Here is a 19,552-nt window from a genome sequence, read left to right on the forward strand (position 1 = left end):
AAAGAGTGCAAAATGATAATAAAAATGAACACGTGAAAGTTGTGGAGAAGTTGACAGCAAAATAAAACTCCAGCCCACTGGTACAATGGCACACGCTGCGCAAGTTGATGAACATAATTGGGCAAAGGGGCCGAGTTGGCAAGATGGCAAATAAAACATGGCTTCTCGTCCATCATAACGGATGGTTCTGGTTGTGTGTGTGTGCTGTTTTTTTTTTTTTTGAAATATTGCTATTGTTGCTGCCACGTTGCATCTTGTTTTCCGTATTCGGATGCACTGCAGCGTATAAATCACACCGACGCCGCTGCTTCCGCGCCAGGCAATTAGTGCAAATGATGAGCCCGGCACACCGTGGGAATAAATGAAAATGGGGCACAAGGAACTGCTAGGCGTGTGGTCTAGGCGTGAAATGGCACTCGATCGCAGACAGTCGAAGGGGAGGATAGAGCGAAAAGCGGGAGGCGAGGAAAAGCTCTTGGTCAACCAGTCGAGGCGTGAAATATTTCACACGCGAACGTGCGCTAGATGATGGTTGCGCTGCGTGCTGGGCCCATACAAAAACACAGTGGCAGAGAAATAAAAACAGACAACAAAAGAAGGGAAGAGCCAACAACAGTGGACCTGGTGTTCATTGGCTTGATTATACATTCATGGCGCGAAAATATGAAAACACTTTGCAACACCATATACTTACAGGCGCTCTTGAAGGAGGTGTTTACGCTTGCACACTACAACACTTACAGCTCGATGGTTTCGGCGAAATGGAGCTTAACACTGGGCCGCGGCGGCGTTTTCATTAAAAAAAATATGTTTGGTTTTTTATTCAACTGAGGATTAAAATATAAAAATATGTACAATATAATTTTTCATGAATTACCTAACTAATATATAACTACAATATTTTCTTTTCCACTTTTTCCATGTGTTTTCTTGTTTTTTCTCTCTTCTCTTCTTTCGCTTCTCTTGTTTTTTTTTTCTTCTTCTTCTGTTTGGTTTTTATTCTCTCCGTGTTTTGTGTGTCGATGAGTTGTGGTTTTGTGTTTAATTGTTTTGTGTTTCTTTTTCCTTCTGTGGTTTGTGTTTCCTTTGCATTTTCGTTTGGTATGTGTTTTAGTGTTTTTTTTTTTGTTTTTGTTTGTTTGTTTGTGTTGTGTTTTTGCTTTTCCATTTTTTAGCCTTTTTATTTGATACGTTTACCTTTGCTTTACATGCTTGCTGAAACATTAATCTGCATCCTTTATGGCAACCGTTGTTCGTTTCTCTTTCTCTTTCTTTCTTTTTCGTCCTCTCTTTTTCGGTTTTTTTTTTGTTTCTTCTGGGCGCCATTCTGTTGGCTTCGTTTGTTTAGGCGATGCATGCTTACCTTCTGCACTTCCGGACAGTCCAGTGTTGAAAGTTGGCCACCACTGCGATGAAGTTGATGATGGCGATGATGCTCAAATGATGCTCCTTTCCGGGGGGGGGGGGGGGGGGTAGTAAGTGATCCTCATTGCTTGCCTCCCCATCACTCACTTTGCATGCATTTGAAGGATCGTTTACCGTTTTCCTTGTGCCGTTTGCCATTCCGGATTTAAAATTGAACGCTTTGTTTCGCTCCTGATCCTGATCCTCAAATACTGATTTACTCTGCTGCGTGGCCGCATGGACTGTGTTACACGGTGTGTATGCGTGTTTCGTTTCTATTGTGTGTTCGGTTTTTGTTTCGTTTTCATGGGATGGCGTTGTGTAGTAGTGGTAGCTTCTTTTGTACGTCTGTTTGATGTGGCTGTGTCACTGTTACATGTTATGTGTTTGCAATCTTGCTGCCCCACCCCTGTCTACGCTTCCTTCTGCTCGCACACACGCACACACATTGCACTGGCAACTTGTTGTAGTAGTATAAGTAAGTTATAACATTTTACATGACAGCGGAAACAGAACTGTTTCCGTTTCGTATTCTGCTTCCTCTTCCACGCACCGGTAGTGGTATTCGGGAGGGGGTGGTTAATTTTTTGCTTTTCTGGTATGTTTTGTTTACTGTTTGCGTTCCTCTTCGCTCTTCCCACTGTTTGGTTTGCCTCTGTCTGTTTATCGTTTATTTTAAATAGTTATTACTTGGCGTCTCCCTTCGTCTCCCTCCGTCTCAGTTACTTGTCTATCGCTCGTAGGAGAGTATAACATGTGACTGCACGTTTTGTTCGCTTTCGTTTGTCAATTAACTTACACAACTTTGCGTTACGCTCTTGGATATTCTGGTTAGTTTGACTGTTTGTGTTTGTGTGTGTTTTAGTAGATGCTTTGTTCAATTTGTTCAGTTCTTCGCTTTATATTTTCGCTCTTCTGTTCCCCACCATCCCTCTTGTTCTGCTGGGTTCAATAAAATGATTATTTATATTAACGTATCAGTAGGACTGTTTTGCTAACGATGATTTTCTGTTTTTACCGTATGTGAGTGTAAGTGTTTTTTTATCTTTTTGCTGTATGCTGTATGTACCTGTTTTGCTGTCTCTGTTATTTCACACTTTTCGTTGGGTGAGCGATATTTGTGTGAAGTCTTGTGTTTTTTGTTCGTTTGTTTGCTTGTTTGTTTGTGTATATTTTTCACAGGCAATATCTTCCTCTTTCTTCTTTCTACAACGCTTTTCAACGAGGACGCTACGTTTTTTTTTCTCGTTCTGCGCACGTGTTTCAGCAGTGATCGATAGTGGAAAAGTTGTTTCCACGCACTGCGCCTCTCCGAGTGGGTCCGATAACAACAAAACACGACTACATCATATTTTCAAACAGTGCCGTGTGCCACTGTGTGAAACGAAAATATGCTCTCCCTCGTCATCATCATCATCACCTGCTTCATCATGAAGCAGCCGACGCTAACGACATGATCGAATAGCGTACGCTCTTACCCACACAGTGATACACGCTGTTTGCGCCAATGCCCGAAACTAGAGCACAAAACTTCCTTGGCAACAAAAAACTGTACCGAACAAAGCACACAAGGAGGGGCCAGCGGTGACCCAAACAAAAAAGTAGAAAGAAAATTTCGTCTTCCTTCGAGCAGAAAAACATTGACATTGATGGAGTAAAGTTTTCGGGGGACTTGCTTAACCAAATTGGAGCTGGATGCTGCTGTGGGCTGTCGGTTCGAAGTGGGTGTGTTCTCGTCAAAAAGCTCACACACACACACACACACACACACACACACACACACACACACACACACACACACACACACACACACACACACACACACGCATGAAATGCCTGTCGGAATGTTTGTGTGGGTGTGTTTTTCTTTGCTACCATTTGATACACACCGTTGAGGACGAAAAACAGCATAAATAACCCAAAAATCGAAGAGCAGCGCTGGATGGTCTGTCTTGAACTCGAGTGACCACATATGCTACACCATCAACAAAAAAAAAACAGGCCAATTCCGACCCACATGGAAACCGTTTTGTGATGCGGGAAAGAGAAAGAAAAAGCTAGAGGCTAAATTGAAGCATCTTACGCGCTACCACAACCACAAAGAAACAAAAAACAATCTGCAGGTGCGCTGCCACCTGCTTACAACGTGCGTAGTGCGCCTCAGTCCCTGTGATCTGCCCTTGTTTCAGCGTTTGACCAGCAGCAGCTTTCCACTCGTTTGAACTTCGCCACTGGTTCGCTTGGCGGGAAAAACACGTTCCCGTCCGTCACTATTAGCCCATCCGTCCTTAGAGCTTTCCCTGCGTGTGTGTGTGTCTGTGGTTGTGTTTGTTGTTTGTTTTTGTTATGTGTGCTCCTCCCATCATTCCCGATGCTCCAAACCATTCCCTAACAAAACTCTACTGAAACATTTTCACTCGGCTCTCTTTTCTCATCCCTCATTTTTTGCAGCCGTCTTCTTATCAGTCGAGAATGAGCTTCATTTAACCGTTGTGGTTTTTTTCTTCTCCCAATTCTGTGTGTGTGGGTTGTGTCTTGTGTGTAATGATTCGAGATTCGAGTTTTACCGTTTGTTTGTTTTTTTTTTGGTTTATATGTGAGCAAAATTTTCACCTCTCGACCCCGTTCGGCTTTGCAGCAGCCGGGATGGGGGCCGATAGTCTGCCGGTCTTCTTACCTTACCACCTTAAGTGTGTGTATTTAGCGATAGAGAATGGACGTGGATGATTTTCGAATTACCTTTTACTTGTTCGGTATTGTTTTTTTTGTTGCTTTCTTAGTTTTTGTTTTGTTTTGGTTGTATTATAACTTATCATTACGTTTGCGTCGCGTCTTGTGTACTTTTTTTCTCTCTCTCTCTTTCTCTCATTTGCTTTGATTTTTGTTTGTTTTTCTTTTCCTTTTATTTTTTGCCAGTGGATAAGTGGGCTTTTTGCTTGCGCCACTTTTTTGTTTATCTCTTGCGAACGCTTGCGTTTTCCCATTTTTTCCCTCCCGTTTCTCCCGCCCCCCCTTTGTTGCTTGTTGCTGCTCTAAATCTGCCTTAATACGTCTAACTTTATGCTTAAAGACTATAGTTCACATGACAGCTTAGCTGAGCATAGATAACCAATACAAGTAGCATAACAAATGACCTATGCCGGAGTAGAATCTGTAGATTGCGCTGCTTGAACATCGATATGCTGTCTGTGGAGATGAAACGAAGAAAGAAAGAGGAAAAGAGAAAAGGGAAAAAACCACCATGCCAGTTAGAATCACAAACAAAACAGATTAGTGAGCAGTTTTTTTTTTCGGTTGTTGTGGTTTTTGTTGATGTTGTTGTTGAAAGCACAAATGCAGTAGCTTGGAGTGTTTGATTTGCTAAACATCGGCGACCCTCTTAGTTGATGAATTTAAATTGAATTGCACCGCGATAGGAACACAATGTTGATTGCATACGTAATTGTGCCTTTTGCGGTGGTTGGCTCTAAAAACTCCCTAAAATGGAATTTCCCCGGCACGACTGTTGAATAATAAGAACGTACGCTGCTTTGTACGGCGCACCGTACGAGCATTTAAATCAACCGTTTTATGTTTGTTTTGTATGGCCTTAAATTCAATGTGCTGTCGTGCACAAAATTGGATTCTTTGGTCATAATTCCGTGCGCAAGCGCTTATTGCAAACCAGCTCCCACGGCTCTAATGCACTGAAGCCGGGTGATAATAATCAAGCAAATATTGAATGCTGCGCCTCCGCGGACCGTTGCGAAGCGTGCAGCAAAACAAAAGGCAATATCTGCGCTTGATATCGACAGCGCGAACGCGCACTACACTCGCTACACCAGCTGGGACCGGGAGCATTTTACCGATCTCGCTGCTGTCACAGCTGCAAAGCACATGCATATGCTGCTGCATCTCCCCTTCGAGGCAGTGCCCTATGATGATGATCCTCCTCGCCCGCCGCCGCCTGCCTTCTCGTTTCCAATTTCAATTGACATCCCATTGCTATCGTACGGGCTACTTTGCGGGACGAATGGTTCGCCATGTGTAGGGAGACCCCCGGGTGTCAATAGCAGCACACGCGAGTTCATGATTTATGCAGCACTGAGCGCTGTATAAAGCGTTTGCCAACGCACCACAAGTCATCTGCCAACGGGTGAACATGGCCCTTGGGGTGGTGCCCCGAACCCGCCCTCCCCACGCCAGCTCACCAGCCATCGCTCTATAAACAACAGTAATGAGAATTCAATTATGCTTACCATCAAACAGCGATCTTGCCGATGACGTGACAGCGGATGCAGACGATTCTCCTGTGGGCGCCACCAACGGGTTTATAGCATCGAGCGATTGTCAGCGATAGAGGCAACACAGCCCATGCCCACGGGAACGCGCGGAAACGAAATCACAAACAAGCAGATCAATATCGGGCAGCTATGTAAATGGAAAATAGTTGTGCGATGTGCGGTGGTTGCTGTGTGTGTGTGTGTGTGTGTGTGTGTGTGTGTGTGTGTGTGTGTGTGTGTGTGTGTGTGTGTGTGTGTGTGTGTGCTGAGGTGTGCGTTGGTCCCGTTGGGAGGAGCGACCCAACCCGTTTGTAAAGTCACCTTTTTGCAAGGGAGCACACACATACACACGCACACACACACGTACATCGCACACCGCTTTGTCTGGTTTTGCAGGCTGGCCTCTCCGTCGTTAACCTACCGTTGATAACGTGCAGTGAAACAGTGATCGGTGGACTGTTGGATGGGCTGCAGGAGTAATTTCCGGAGTCCTTCTTTCTCGTCGATTCTATTATCAGCGAGCCAATCTGCGAGGAGGTGAAAGTGTAGATGAAAGAGTGAGAACAGGACAATGTTATTGACGCGTAGTGAAGGGTAGTGAAAGGTCTGGGAAGGTTGCTAACTGCTCCCAATTGATTTATGATCAGTTTTTAACAACGTTTCGATACTGTCTACTGTGTGTGGCGCCTGTTTTACAGGATTTTCCAGGGGTGGTACACTTCCTAGACTCTTTCTGTGAACATCATTTGTTGGAAATTGGATTCTATAGCACCCTTTTTGTACAGGCTCCTGGGAAATTTCTATTGGATTTGTCCAACAAGAGTGCTATGGGGAGTCCAATTTAAAGTTTCCCACAGCTATGAGAACTCCTGGAAAACCCTGTATGGAGTTTATAACAATGGAAGGATCAGCTTGCTTTAATGTTGATAAACTTGCAGTTATTTTTTTGCTACGGTTTGATATTGTATTTTCTCTACTAGTAATGTTACTCCGGTTCTAGTTTCATGGTTTGACTGAACAACAAAAATAATCTTTACCATCATCACCGCTTATCTTTTATCAATTTCTGTACCGAGATACACATTGTTGGACAGTGTATCGTAATTTTCGCATTTAGAGCTCCAATTTATACTACTCTCCTTTCATTACGGCATCTCTGATTTACTGACTACTTCCTACAACATATCGTTAATACGGAAGCTTTAGTCTCCTATGTGCTCTATGCTTAGTTAATTTATGTTGAAAATTAAACTTTTAATCATTCAATTTATACTAAAAGCTACCATAAATTCCTTTAATGTTTGCATGACTTGACCCAAAGCCTTAGTAATACACAATTAAGTTGTATTAAAGGAAATAATTAAACGATTAGGCGCAGAAATAGGTTACACATGAGGCAACCATTCACATTAGTTGTTAAAAAAGGTGTGTTTTCCGGTAACATTCAGCGCAAACTATATGATTGTCATTGAATATTGTGCAATTAAAATGTATCTTTTAACTGAAAGATATCACACGTATTTAAAACTATTTCTGAATCATTTTTTTAATATGAAAAAAACAAGGAAGAAAATGAAGGTCACATTCAATGATTTTTTACTCTTCATGCGCCTCCATCACGCTATCATGGAGGCGCCCAGTCGTTCACGTTACAAAGCTCCAAATTGCTATTATTGCTTTGTAACTCTGTAGCCGCTGCTCTAAAATCAAAACCATTTGAATGAACAAGTAGTGTGATCGAGAAAGAATGATTCAATTGACTTTGGTTGTTTTTTTCAAGTTGAATGTACAAGACCAAAGAGCGAACAAAATATACCACATAGCTTTCCGGTTAAGGTGTTAAATTAATGTTTTATAATGTTATAGATTGTCTCCACATTTCAACTCACTTAGTTGGTAATAAAACCAGCAACCATTATTTTTCTCATACACAGCACCCTGCAGTAAACTTTCGAGACGAAGCGTCGAAAAAACTCTGACACAACACAAATGGTCCCCATCGCAACGCAAACGCAATGGCGCAAACTTACCGTACTGTGGATGTCCCCATCGAGATCGGGTGCACCGCGGTCCAGCTGCGTCTTCCAGCCGCGCCGGCTCTCGGTGAAGATCTGCTGCGTACCGTGGTACCAGATGATGTAGGAAGGTGGCTCGAGGGCGCCCCGGACCACACATCGCAGGATGACGGCACTGCCGGCCTTGACGTAGCGATCGGAGTCACCTATAAGCTCGGTTCTTGGCACTGGAAGCGACAGAAAGCAAGATGGTTACATTTAATCTTCCGCCTCGAATGGAGATGAAAGTGACACGAGCACGGGAGGAGGGGGAAAGCAATCGAGCCAAACAAATGGTTCAACCGGATCAATTCGTATCCAAAAGCGAAAAAAACGGGTGAAAAAGAGATGAGAGAGTGAGAGCACGAGAGGGAAGGAAAGATATATCTACACCTAGGCTTAAATAAAGTTGCACAATAAAGGGAAACTTATTTGCTCGTTCAACTGTAGGCTAGGCCGCTTCTAGCTTCTAACAACGGCCGAATTGTGAGGACGGGCAGCCGAACCGAAGTGGGCAATCAACATCCAAACCCTACCTTCAACCGGGCAGCCGGGCCGGCCCCACTCTATCTCGACACTCCGCCGCCCCACACGACAACGGGCTAAGCGGGTAGTAAATTTTCATTCCACTCAATTTCGACGATCTAAAGTTGTGTCAATTTTCGGCAAATTTTCCACCGAAATTGCCCTCGGCACGACACACGACGACGACGACAACAATGGGTCCTTTGGCTTTCGGAGGCTTTCGTGGGGGGGCTAGAATCGGAAGGGAAGTAAGTCTGTGTGTGTGTGTCTGTGTGTGATGCCGCTAGCGCAATGTGTGGAGATAAAGCTCCAAATAAAAGCATAAATTCTACGGAGAAGCGACGAAGAAGTACCTGGGCTGGGGCGAAAAACAAAAACAAAAACAGAAACCATAAACGAACGCGAAATCCTTCACAGCTCCGCTTCTTACGGGGCCACAGTCACAAAAATAAAAGCCCCACTGGCTGGCTGGCTGTTGGGCTGGAAATTTATGGCGCTTTTAAGCCAGTCGCAAGCCCGTCTGCCGTTACGACCCGATCGACAGGCCCCGGCTTTGGCGTTGGTTCGGTTTTGTGTGCCAGTGTCCGGTTTGTTCTTTCCGCGGCTGCAGTAACAGGGTCCCTGGGATGTATCTGTTTTTTTTTTTTTTTGATTCGTTGATCGTTTATCGGTTTGGCACACGAGACACCAGTGGGTAAGAAAGTCGGCCAGGTTTGCGGTTTTAATGGTTCTAAATTTACTGTAAAAGCCTCTGCTAATCCCTGTGAGTGCTTTACCGATTGCCGGGACGGTTTTATTTATCGTCAATCGGTGGCGTCGGTGGCCCAATCGTGCCCCGCGCGTTTGTGTGTGGATGTGCCTGGGTGTGTGTGTGTGTGTGTGCCCTTGCCTAGACCGCACCACCCAACAGGTCTTTGCAATAGGTCGCTTGCAAACGCGCACAACCGAATGCGATTTGTTATACGATGCATGGATTTCGATTCTTGTGCGCCGCTCCGACCTTCCTTTCCTTCACACCAGCAGTCTGAGGAGTGGAAGTAAGAGAAGGCAGTGGAAGAAGACCCATTAATGCAATATAATCTGCCGTGAATAAATCATCCACGTAGCGCAGCACAATCGGTCGTTACAAGGATGAAACCACCAAACGCCACACCGAGCCGGGTGAGGAACCATTTGGCCAGCAGGTACTTGTGAAGTGCTTGCAACAGCTCATAAAACCTGCTGCAATCTTCCTGCCCCTCCCCTGGTATCGCTGGCCCGATCAAGTGGATGGTATGGCCTTCCCCGTCATTAACCCAACGCCAAGGTAAGCGACCAACGACCGAATGGCGCATTTTACATCCATTTCAGGCGAACTGCTTTACATTGAACGACACTTTAGCTTTTGTGTGTGTGTAGAGGGAGTTCGGTAGAGCTTGCAGAGATGAAAGGTGGCTAGGTCGCGTCTAAAAAAAGGTCATCCAGTGGGTTGCGCTTGTGTGTGCGCATGTGTTTGTGTGCGCAAACGGTGGGGCGTTTGCCGCGCTCGGATCCACTTTGCGCGACAAGTGCTTACGCGAGCGCGTTTACACATTTGCAGCAAATTATCGTCGCTGTATACAGCACAACTACTGCACTGCACACAACCGACCGAACAGCTAAAAAGCGCGTACGCATGCACTGGGTAAAAACAGCTTCATTCATCGAAAGTGTCGTAGGCCGCCATCGTTCGGCGATAGTGCTGCGTGCCGGCGCGTAGCAAAATCTGGCCGCATTTTATCGCATCTCCCACCCGATGTCTGTTGTTTTCCCTCCGTCAGCATCGGCGCTCCCATCGGTGGGTGAAATAAAAAGGTGAAAAATAAAGCGCAGCATTAAACTAGGCGAGCGGGCGGAGGGAGCTAGCGGGGAGTTGCTCATAACGACGGACAACTTAACATAATCGAGCGTTTCGCTGTGTTGGGCGCCGGGGCACGTTGGCCCTTTTATTTTCGTATTTTGCCCCCCGCTTCCCCCCGCTTCCACCGAGCACTTCAAACGCGGCGCCGCCGTTCGTTGAACTATTGTCGAGTGCCTTTGGTTGGTGGTTGTTTGCCGCTGTGTTACGAGCTGGCGCTCGATGATTGTTTTATGTGAAGTGTTTTATGTCGGACAAGCGCGTTCGACATGCACCGTTTGGTGGAGATTGCAGAGGATTGTCGCAGAAGGAGGGTTGCTGTTTTTTTCTCCATGCACAATAAGACCCATTATCAATTAAGGTCAGAAAGTGGCCAGCTTGGTTTACCATCGGTACGTGCATTTGTTTTGGTGGGTTGGTGGGAAAAGTTGCAACGTGGTAGCAAACAGTGCTGCAAAATGTCATGAGTATCACGAGATTTTCACCAACGAAAACAAATGAACATATCCGTGGTAGCTTGATGCTCATTGATGATAATCAATAAAAGTGCGTCATGACATGCTGAACACGACACGTGAATTCTTGAGTCCAACGCGATACTCTGACTGACAAGCTTAGCTTAATGCCGGCGCAAGCATAATCATGATTTTTTTTCTGGCTGTGAACAGTGCTGCCAAATGCCACTGTTTCAATCATCAACACTCATGATTGAAACGAAGCTCAAATCAGATCACGTACACAGCTGAGATGATCAGTGACGATACTCAAACAGTTGGAGAATCAATCATGTTTAGTTTAGCTGGTGACGTTTAGCTTAGCACCCATCTTTTGGTCACTCACTTGGTCACGACATTGTTGTCGGCGATAATCGCGACATTCTTGGAATATACTTGGCGCGTGGGCTCTAAAAACAAAATGAGTATGCTTTCACCTTCTATCTGTTTTGATTATCTGTCGGGTCAAACAAAGTGAGAAAACATCTCGCTCATTTTGTTGCTTGGAACCACTCGCACGCACCACATATCTCCCGCGACCATCGCGATAATCACCGACTGAAAATGTAGCGAGCAAGTGATTGACCAAGAGTTGGTTGCACACAATGTCACCAGGCATGTGATGGTCGCACCAACTGTTTGAGGCTCGCCTCTGATCTTTGCAGTAGAGCTCGTGACGCTGAGATGATTTTGTTTCAGCCGGAATTTGTCATGACTATGTCAGTGACATTTTGCAAAACTGATCACAGCAACAAAAAAAGTCGTGATATAGTGACTGACCAAGCGATGGTCGCAAACATGTCATGAGCATGTATTAGTCACACCAACCGTACTGAGTATCACCTCTGATTATCACAATTGAGTACGTGACGTTGATATGGATTTTGTTTCAGTCAGATTTTTTCATGACATTGATAGTGACATTTTGCAGTGATCTTTTGCATGTTTGGATGTTTTAATGTATACTTTTAAGATTGAAACTGAACATTATGTTATAGTTTACACATTACTGAGCAGAATGCTTGGAAACAGCAACTACCGTTCCTCTTCGATCGAACTACAGTTTGAACTCACTAGTTGAACTTCAATTCCCTTCCAACTATTGAATTTGTGCTTTTTAGTTGGCTTGTTTTACCACACAAAAAACCCAATAGACCATGAGATTTTTGTGAAATTTTCAAAAACCGGTGAGTACATAGAAACGCATGCTTTTTAATTGAACTGTGAGCCAACTCGGGCACATTCAACTAAAAAGTGTTCAAATATTGAATTCTTACTGTACTTGATTCCCTTCAAAAGAGTTTCTTGTATAGTTATTTTTAAATTTTAATACAACCGTCGTCAAAACTTTCTTCTTTAAAATCGAAGGAAACATTTCATACTTTTCATTTGGATAAACGAATAATTTGATGGATTTGGATAAAAATTCTGTAAAATTTTCTTTTAATTGCGCGATCAAAACCCCTCAAAATGCACGTGTTTCTATTTTATTTAAACAAGGTAAGTGGTTAAGTTGTTAAGCAAAATCTATTCAAACAGTTGTTATTAAGATGTATATTGTATCTATTGCGTAGATACATGTTTCTTAATGATTTGAAAAGTTTTACAGTATTGCTTTCAGAATAGAAACTATCGTGCACGTTAGTAATAAGTGCAGCTAGCTGAGGCCACATTATTATCAAAAAAAATTCCAACTAAAACATCCTTCACACATTTTTACAACAAAGTTTCCACAAGCACCGTACTGTTGGGGAAATTCTTTTCTCCCAAAAGCGCGGCTGATTAAGGCTTCAGCGCACTACTTAGCCAAAACTTTCCCACGGCCATCATCAAACTTTCACCAACTAACTTGGTAAGAAAAGTGCTGGATGCCTGTGAACTTGGCCACCAAAGAGAGAAAAAACACAACCACACACTCACACACATACGAAGCACCCTTTGTTCGCCAAACTCCAGCAAAGGCCAAAATTATGACGAATGTTTGGCAAGAAGTGGCCTGGCAAAAAGAATAAAAGATTATGTGAAACGCTTGTTAGCCATCCCGTCCGCACATGGAGGCTGCGTAGTTTTCCACCACCACTACCACCACCACCACCCATCCAAACCAACCGACCGGGTTCACCATCTCGGCGGTGAGCAATTGTGATGAAAAAGAAAGTTTGTAAACTTCTACTACGGTTCCCCCCTTTTGGGCTGCTGGGTGGCTGCCTCAGCCCCATTCCTCCTTCTCTCCAGTACTGGCCAGAAAACTTTCCGCAACCGGTCATCTTTGAAGTTGTTGTTGCTGCTGCTGCTGCTGCTGCCTGGTGGTAGTATCGGTGGAGCGGGTTTAATCCGCTAGTTCGCCGAACAGATCCCAACCCGAGCAAAGGCTGCTAAAGTTGGGTATGGAAATTGTAAATTTGAATATGGTACAAGTTTTGTGTAAGGAGCGGGTGGATGAGCGGGATACTCGGGAGCTTTCCGATAAATTTCGTTAGTTTCGGTGGCGAATTTGCCGAGTTTTTGCCGCGAACAAAGGACGGTGGTTCCGGTTGACTAACCGGGAGCGGCAGGGTTGGTGAAACCCGGTTCCGTATTATTGTGCGAAATATTTCGTTTGAATTACTGAACGACTTTTGCGTTAGTTGGGCGGATGAAGAACGGCATGGTGCAGCAGCAGCAGCAGCAAACAACAACACTTTGTGGTAAACGAGGGAAAAGTCGCCAAACTGTTGGTTTGGATAAAGTGGGCCCAAACGATGGAGCTTGTTTTTTTGTTCATTGGAATAAAGAAAAAAAAACCAAAACTGTTTTCCCGGCAAAGCAGGCGTGCGGAAAGGGACACCATGGTGACGCGAGCAGCCCAAATTGGGCTGCTTTTGCTTGCATGTTAAGCCGTATAACCGGAAACGCCTTGGAACTTTCGATCAAAGTAACCTTTTTTTATGCGCGGGTAGGTTCAAATTGGTAAAATTTCTGCCATTAATCCATTCCTGGTATCAAACACACAGCGTTGTGAACATGGCTCGTACGTGCACCCCTTTCAATGCGCATCTGTTGTTTAAGCTTGGTGGAACAAAACAAAAACAAAAATTACCCCGAATTTTGCACACTAAATATCAATAACAGACCCAGGCCAGGAACGCGGAAAATCTCAAAAGCTCCAAAAAGTCGTCGGCTGTAATTCAAGCCGCAAGCCCCCGCCTCACCGGAAGCGCCTGTTTTCGCCGAATTGCGCACCAGGCAGCGGCAGGCGTAGCCGCAAAGCTAACAATAATAATGCACGCGAAAAGGATTATCGGCATCGCGGGCGCGGCCCTTACCGGCGTTTGTTTTTGTGCCACACAGTTTGTAACCGTACTTTATTGCGAGTAGGGGTTTGCGCACGGCAACCAAAAAATCCGGGGGCTGCCAGTGCATCAACTGCCCGCTGCGCCTACGGTATGATTATGACAGGCCTTTCTCGCAGCGGAAAGCTCATGTTTATTGTGCGGGAAGTGGGTTTTTTTTAGGGGGTGGGGGGGGGGAATGAACGGACTTGCGCTGGTGGTTGCGTCGGCCCGATCGGCATCGGGATTCAATAATTTGTGGCTTAATGTAGTGTACACGGTGGCTTTTGGTCGGCGGCAGTGCAAACGGCAGCAACTGTGCCTGTACGCTATGGTACGATCTGACGTTCAGGAGCGTACACAAGCGGTGTGGTCTTACCATCGCTCTAATAACTGTGGAGGCAACAACATCCGGCCAGCGATCTCCACGTACGCGTCCACAGCCCGGCTTCTGTGTGTGTGTGCCGTACCTTGCGCTCGTATGAAAAATAAAACCACGTACGCGGGCTGCGCCACCGATCCGAACGGCATGAATTCACCATGAGGCTCTCTGAGGTGCTCGGGAACATCATTGTGGAAATGGGACGGTTGTTCGCTAGCGATAGCGCGCTAGCCTTCTTTGCGGACCGTTTCCACCAAGCCCCCATTCAGTGGGGAGGAGAGGGAGCGGGGTGGTCTGTTATTTACTTCGTGCATCGAATCACTAATGATGGTCACAGGAGAAATCAGATCGCAAGACCCAAACCGTACCGTCATCCTGCGGTTCTGTGTTCATTGTTGTATGTGTGTGTGTGTGTGTGTGTGTGTAGATCTACTCACATGTCCGTGTGTGTGTGTGTGTAGGGTTATGTTAGACTTCTTTCCGGTGTTTGGTTTTCTGGGGTTGGAGTGGAACGATGGCACAAGCCCAGCGGAGAACCTCGATAGTGTAATCCGGGTAAGTATGTTCGCCCGTGCAACTGTTGGCATTTAATTAAGAACACGGGCAAGCGAAAACTTTGCCACCCGATGTGCCGCGCCTGCTCAAGTTACTTTAGCCGGCACGAAAGCATTCGAAGGAAACCAACCCGGGTGGAAGTTATTTATCTGGATCGGCCGGGAGTAGACTTCCCAAGGTGTGTTTGTGCGAACGATAGAGCCTTTCTTTTGTTTCCCCCTTATTTGTGTATGTGTGTGTATTGTTTGGTTTTGTTTCGAACCGTACAAGAACCGGGTAGACCGGCACCTGTAATAAGTGTCTTGTAGTCAATCGATTTATGGCTAGCTCGGTACAAAAGCCTTGCCGAGTATGGTAGGACATTAAAAAGTAAGGACTCTGCAGCTAGTACCTATCTCTACCGGGTTGAAGGGTACATTCTCAAAATTTCCCACTTCCCGGTCAACATATGGTGTACATCCTAACCTTCCTCTTACACACACACACACACTCCATCACCTCTCTCTCTCTTTCTCTCTAGTTAGAGTACACGTGCACGGTTTTTCGTGTAACATCCGGGGCTGTGAAAAGTTGTACTTTGTGCTGTTTTTGACAGCGCCCTGTATTACTTTTTGACGAGTGGCATCCCTTCCCGCAAAGCTGGCTGCTGTGTCGTCGTGTTCCGGGCACGCAGATAGTATGATGAATATTGAATACGACCCCCTGTATGTGTGTGTGTGTGTGTGTGTGAGAGAGAGAGCAAGGCATCCGTCAACCGTTATCAGGCTGGGAAGCGCTTTCCGGAGCCACCGTGTGTGCGGTGCTATCGAAAAATCAACGCACAACTTTCGTTGGCCCTCCCGGAAGCAGCAGCAGCATCAGCAGCACGTTGCCATGGACACGTCGATTTGGGGAGGTCTCGGTTGGCTTTAATCATTCAGCAGCCAGCAGCACAGCACGGGCGGCCATTACTCGACCGCCATCAAGTGGAGGCCATCGCTTTCAGCAAACTGAACGGACGGCGCCCGTCCGGTTCGATACCGGACGCAGCTCAAGAGTCATCATGTCATCGTCCTGTTGTTCTCGACGTTAGGAAAGCGGGCATTAGGCTACCGGATAGGATGTATAGTCATCATAAAGTGGGGTTTTTTTTCTGTTGTGCGTGTGTGTTTGTATGTTCTTCTAATCTACTGGCTTTTATGGAGTGAAACAAACCAGTACAAAATCGAATCGGACAAAACATGATGAACTTCACCCGAGTACGAGGTTCGAGTTGCAAATGCAATAAAATAATATCACACAATCGGGGCAGCCAGCCAGCCAGCATTGCCGTACTCGCATACAAAGCCCACATACACACACACACACACACAAAGCCGCATTGGTTCGCTTTGCTGTCCTCCTGCCGAAGCTGGCCACAAAAACCGCAGAACCGCACCACCGTAGCGCAGCGGAGCGGTTTTCTAGAGACAGTGGTTTTGCTTGGTTTCAATTTCCATCGCCGGCTGGTCGAAGATTAATGCAAAAGTTGTTTGCGGAGCGAAAGTAATCAACCTGCAAGAAAATGAATTTGAAGAGACAGTGTCGACCGACCGACGCTCCGAGTCCGAGTCCGTCCGCTACCCTACCTGACTACTAAATTTAATTAAAACGTAAGCCAGTTTGCCCTCCTCCCCTTGCCTAAACATACCCGCAGACACACACACACACACACATGACACACGATCAAAGGGGTGAGACGGTGGTGTACCTGTGGTTTCGCAAATCCCGATGTGTGCTTGTGTGTGACTGTGGTGGCGGGAAGCAACGGTATCAAACCCATTTGCATATGGGTTTGTGAATCTATTGATTCATGGGACGTGCTGGTGGATGGGTGCGGGTGTGTGTGTGTGTGTGGGTAAAAGGGTATCAGAAGAAGAAACAAACATCGATCCCAATCCTAGTCCTGGTTGGGGCACGGACTGTGCGGCATGTGGGCAACGAAGCGCTTCGAATCAATATTTGCAATTGGCGATGAAAATTGCTTGATTTGTGTGCGAAGCGCTGATTGATAAGTGACATATTGTTTTAAGCTGGACGCGAGGAAGCGTTGGGTTTTGCAAGAAGGGTGAATTATTTATACCCTGCGTTACTAAGTAAAGAGTGATTGCTTGCTAAACCTTCAACATAATTCAAAGTGATTGTTTTCCCTACAGTTACGGTTGTGGGTGGAGCATTTCTTTGATGAAACAAGGGCCCAGTGTCTGTTTTCTTACGATTCATACGAGTGAGATTTGCGAGGAGCTTTCCTGCTATTCAATGAAAGAGGTAGCAATTGTAATTTCATTGTAGAGGGTCAAGATATTGATACAAACGAGGCCAGATGCAGTGTTTGAAGCCTTAGAGCGTTATTGCAGTTTGTGAAGCTCATTGACATGTTGGGAGGAAGTATATCGTTTTGAAACAGGACATAAAGTGAACCTCTAGTCCATCTGGTCACCTTGCTGTTCAAACTTATTTGATGTTTCCAACAGCTACTGGTATATATGCATTTAAAACGTATGTTTGAATACTAACTGCTTTATCTGCAATGAGACAGATACAGCCAGCTTTATCTAATCTGCAAGAATCTGGTTAATTTTAATGTTGCATTAGTGCAGTATTCCCTTTAAAGAGGTTGATAAGTACTTAAAAACATGAAGGTATTGAAAGATTTAGTATTCAACCATACGCTGTAATCAAATATTTGACAGTAATATAAAAATATCAAATTTGACTACCGATGAGAAACATCATAAAAACAGATTGTGGTAATAGGAAATTTGCAGTTTTGAAAATTTCATCCAGATTAGAGGAGGATAAATTTACTGAAAAAAGGAGAAATGTCAAAAATGTTAATTTTCATATTTGAATAGTGGATTCAGTATAAAAGAGAATACGATAAAGTCCCTGAAAACCTCTGAAATGAAACGACTCTAATCCAATCGAATGGCAGATATGAGGGAGTTGATTGCATACAATTAACTGAATAGGGAATTTTGATGAGCTTGGGTACTGATATCATACTTCCGTGAAGTGAATGACTACAGAGCCAAGACTTGATATCAGCTTCAGAATTTCATTTAATCTGCCATTATTATACACCTATCTCTACTAGAAATACCTCGTTTCAAACTGTTTTAAATCCGATATTCATAGGCCTGTTCATCAACTCTCTGTCAACGGAACTTATCAATGCTGGCAGCGAAAGACCTAAGCCTCCCATTCGGACTAGAGATTCAATCCAGTGACAGGCGGAATCGATTGCTATTCGAACGAGGGTAAAGTGTGCTCTCTCTCCCCCCCCCCCCATTTCTCGTGCCCCCCCCCCCCCCCAGTGTATGTGCAGCGAGGCAAAATCGATGTCCATACTCACCAACGACATGCAGATGTACTCGGGCGCTGATTTTCGGTTCCGTCGACACCTGACACTCGTAAATGCCAGCGTCACGGGCCTGCACGTATTTGATCTGCAGCGTCCATACGCCGCTGCTCTCCACGTAGAATGATTGAAAGCGCTCGTCGGCTATAAATGTCATCCTGCACAGGCCCAGCAATCGTTCGGGGCCGGGAAGATGTGTATGCATATCGTGTTCGGCGGGGTGTTTTGTTTGATTTGCCGATATATCCCGGGTGGGATTCAGACGGCAGGCGACAAAGCCCCCGACCCAGTCCATGTGATCCATGTTGCCGAGCGTCGTTTCAGGTTCAGGATGAGTCAGCAGGTGCAGCGTATCCCCCGCCACGGGATGGTTGTGGTGGTCGTTTGTGCAAACAGGTGTCGGTGCGGTTGGATGTCCACCACCGGAGGGGGATGGGTTGAATGTAAAGTATCGTCAGCCAGGCGGACGGACACATATTGTACACGGCAGTGAAATGAAATGAAATGTAAAAATCATCGACAGAATTAATATGCTGAAAGCACACACACACGCTGGTGCACTGGCACACCGAGAGCAAAAGTGCTTGCTGGTCCGGTAAGCCGAGTGGAAGAAATCAATAGCACCATCGCTCGGCGAAATACGACGATAGAAAGAGATGGAAGTGTGACAAACTGTTTCCCTTCTCTGTTCTGTTTTTTTGCTGCTCTCCCCATTCAATTAAAATTGAATTTCATTGCACAACTTGATAGCGACTCTGGTTTGCTGTGTCGGGCTGCCATGGAAATGGTTTCCCTACGGTCTCCGCCCGTCGGTATGGCTTACAACGATTGACAGAAGAAATTCCCGTCGAACAGGACACAAGACCATCCTCACAAGACATGCCAGTATGATTATGATGATCATTCCAATTCCGAAAGGCATTCGTACGGCAACGGTGGGCGATAAAGCGATAGAAAAAGGGAACACGGAGCGTACTGCACAGCTGGTCGTACACACGTGTGCTTTAGATTGATCCAATTCTAATTGCTTGGATAAACAAAACGCCTCCGGGTGCTTCACAGCTGGGCTTCTTATTTAGCTGGCGTCAAACGTGTACATCGAACCAATATTTATATATCAATGTTTTAATAATCGCTAGATCAATAGCAAGAGAATTTAATTTAATTTCAGGAATGCAAATACAAGACTTTTCTTTATCATCATTCAAAGATAAACGATATTCAAGAAACTTACCGTACGGCCAGACGAGGTGAAATACAGAGCGAAATGAACTACAGTCAGAATTCAATAGTTGAACGCCTTTTAGTTG

General features: G+C 45.3%; 1 protein-coding gene across 2 annotated transcripts in view; it reads right to left on the reverse strand.

Moving 5' to 3' along the window:
* Positions 1 to 1,159: 1,159 nt before the first annotated feature.
* Positions 1,160 to 19,552, reverse strand: part of LOC121599033 (zwei Ig domain protein zig-8-like) — a 54,504-nt gene continuing 36,111 nt past the window's right edge. For both annotated transcript variants that reach the window (XM_041926507.1, XM_041926504.1), the window contains 5 exons: positions 18,237 to 18,400; positions 7,697 to 7,908; positions 6,088 to 6,193; positions 5,643 to 5,693; positions 1,160 to 4,590 (listed from right to left, as the gene is read on the reverse strand). In XM_041926507.1, coding sequence (XP_041782441.1) covers positions 4,469 to 4,590; positions 5,643 to 5,693; positions 6,088 to 6,193; positions 7,697 to 7,908; positions 18,237 to 18,400 — 655 coding nt within the window. In that variant the 3' untranslated portion in view covers positions 1,160 to 4,468. The remainder of the gene's footprint in view (positions 4,591 to 5,642; positions 5,694 to 6,087; positions 6,194 to 7,696; positions 7,909 to 18,236; positions 18,401 to 19,552) is intronic.

The sequence above is a fragment of the Anopheles merus genome, chromosome 3L (genome assembly GCF_017562075.2).
Source record: "Anopheles merus strain MAF chromosome 3L, AmerM5.1, whole genome shotgun sequence".
Classification (NCBI taxonomy): domain Eukaryota; kingdom Metazoa; phylum Arthropoda; class Insecta; order Diptera; family Culicidae; genus Anopheles; species Anopheles merus.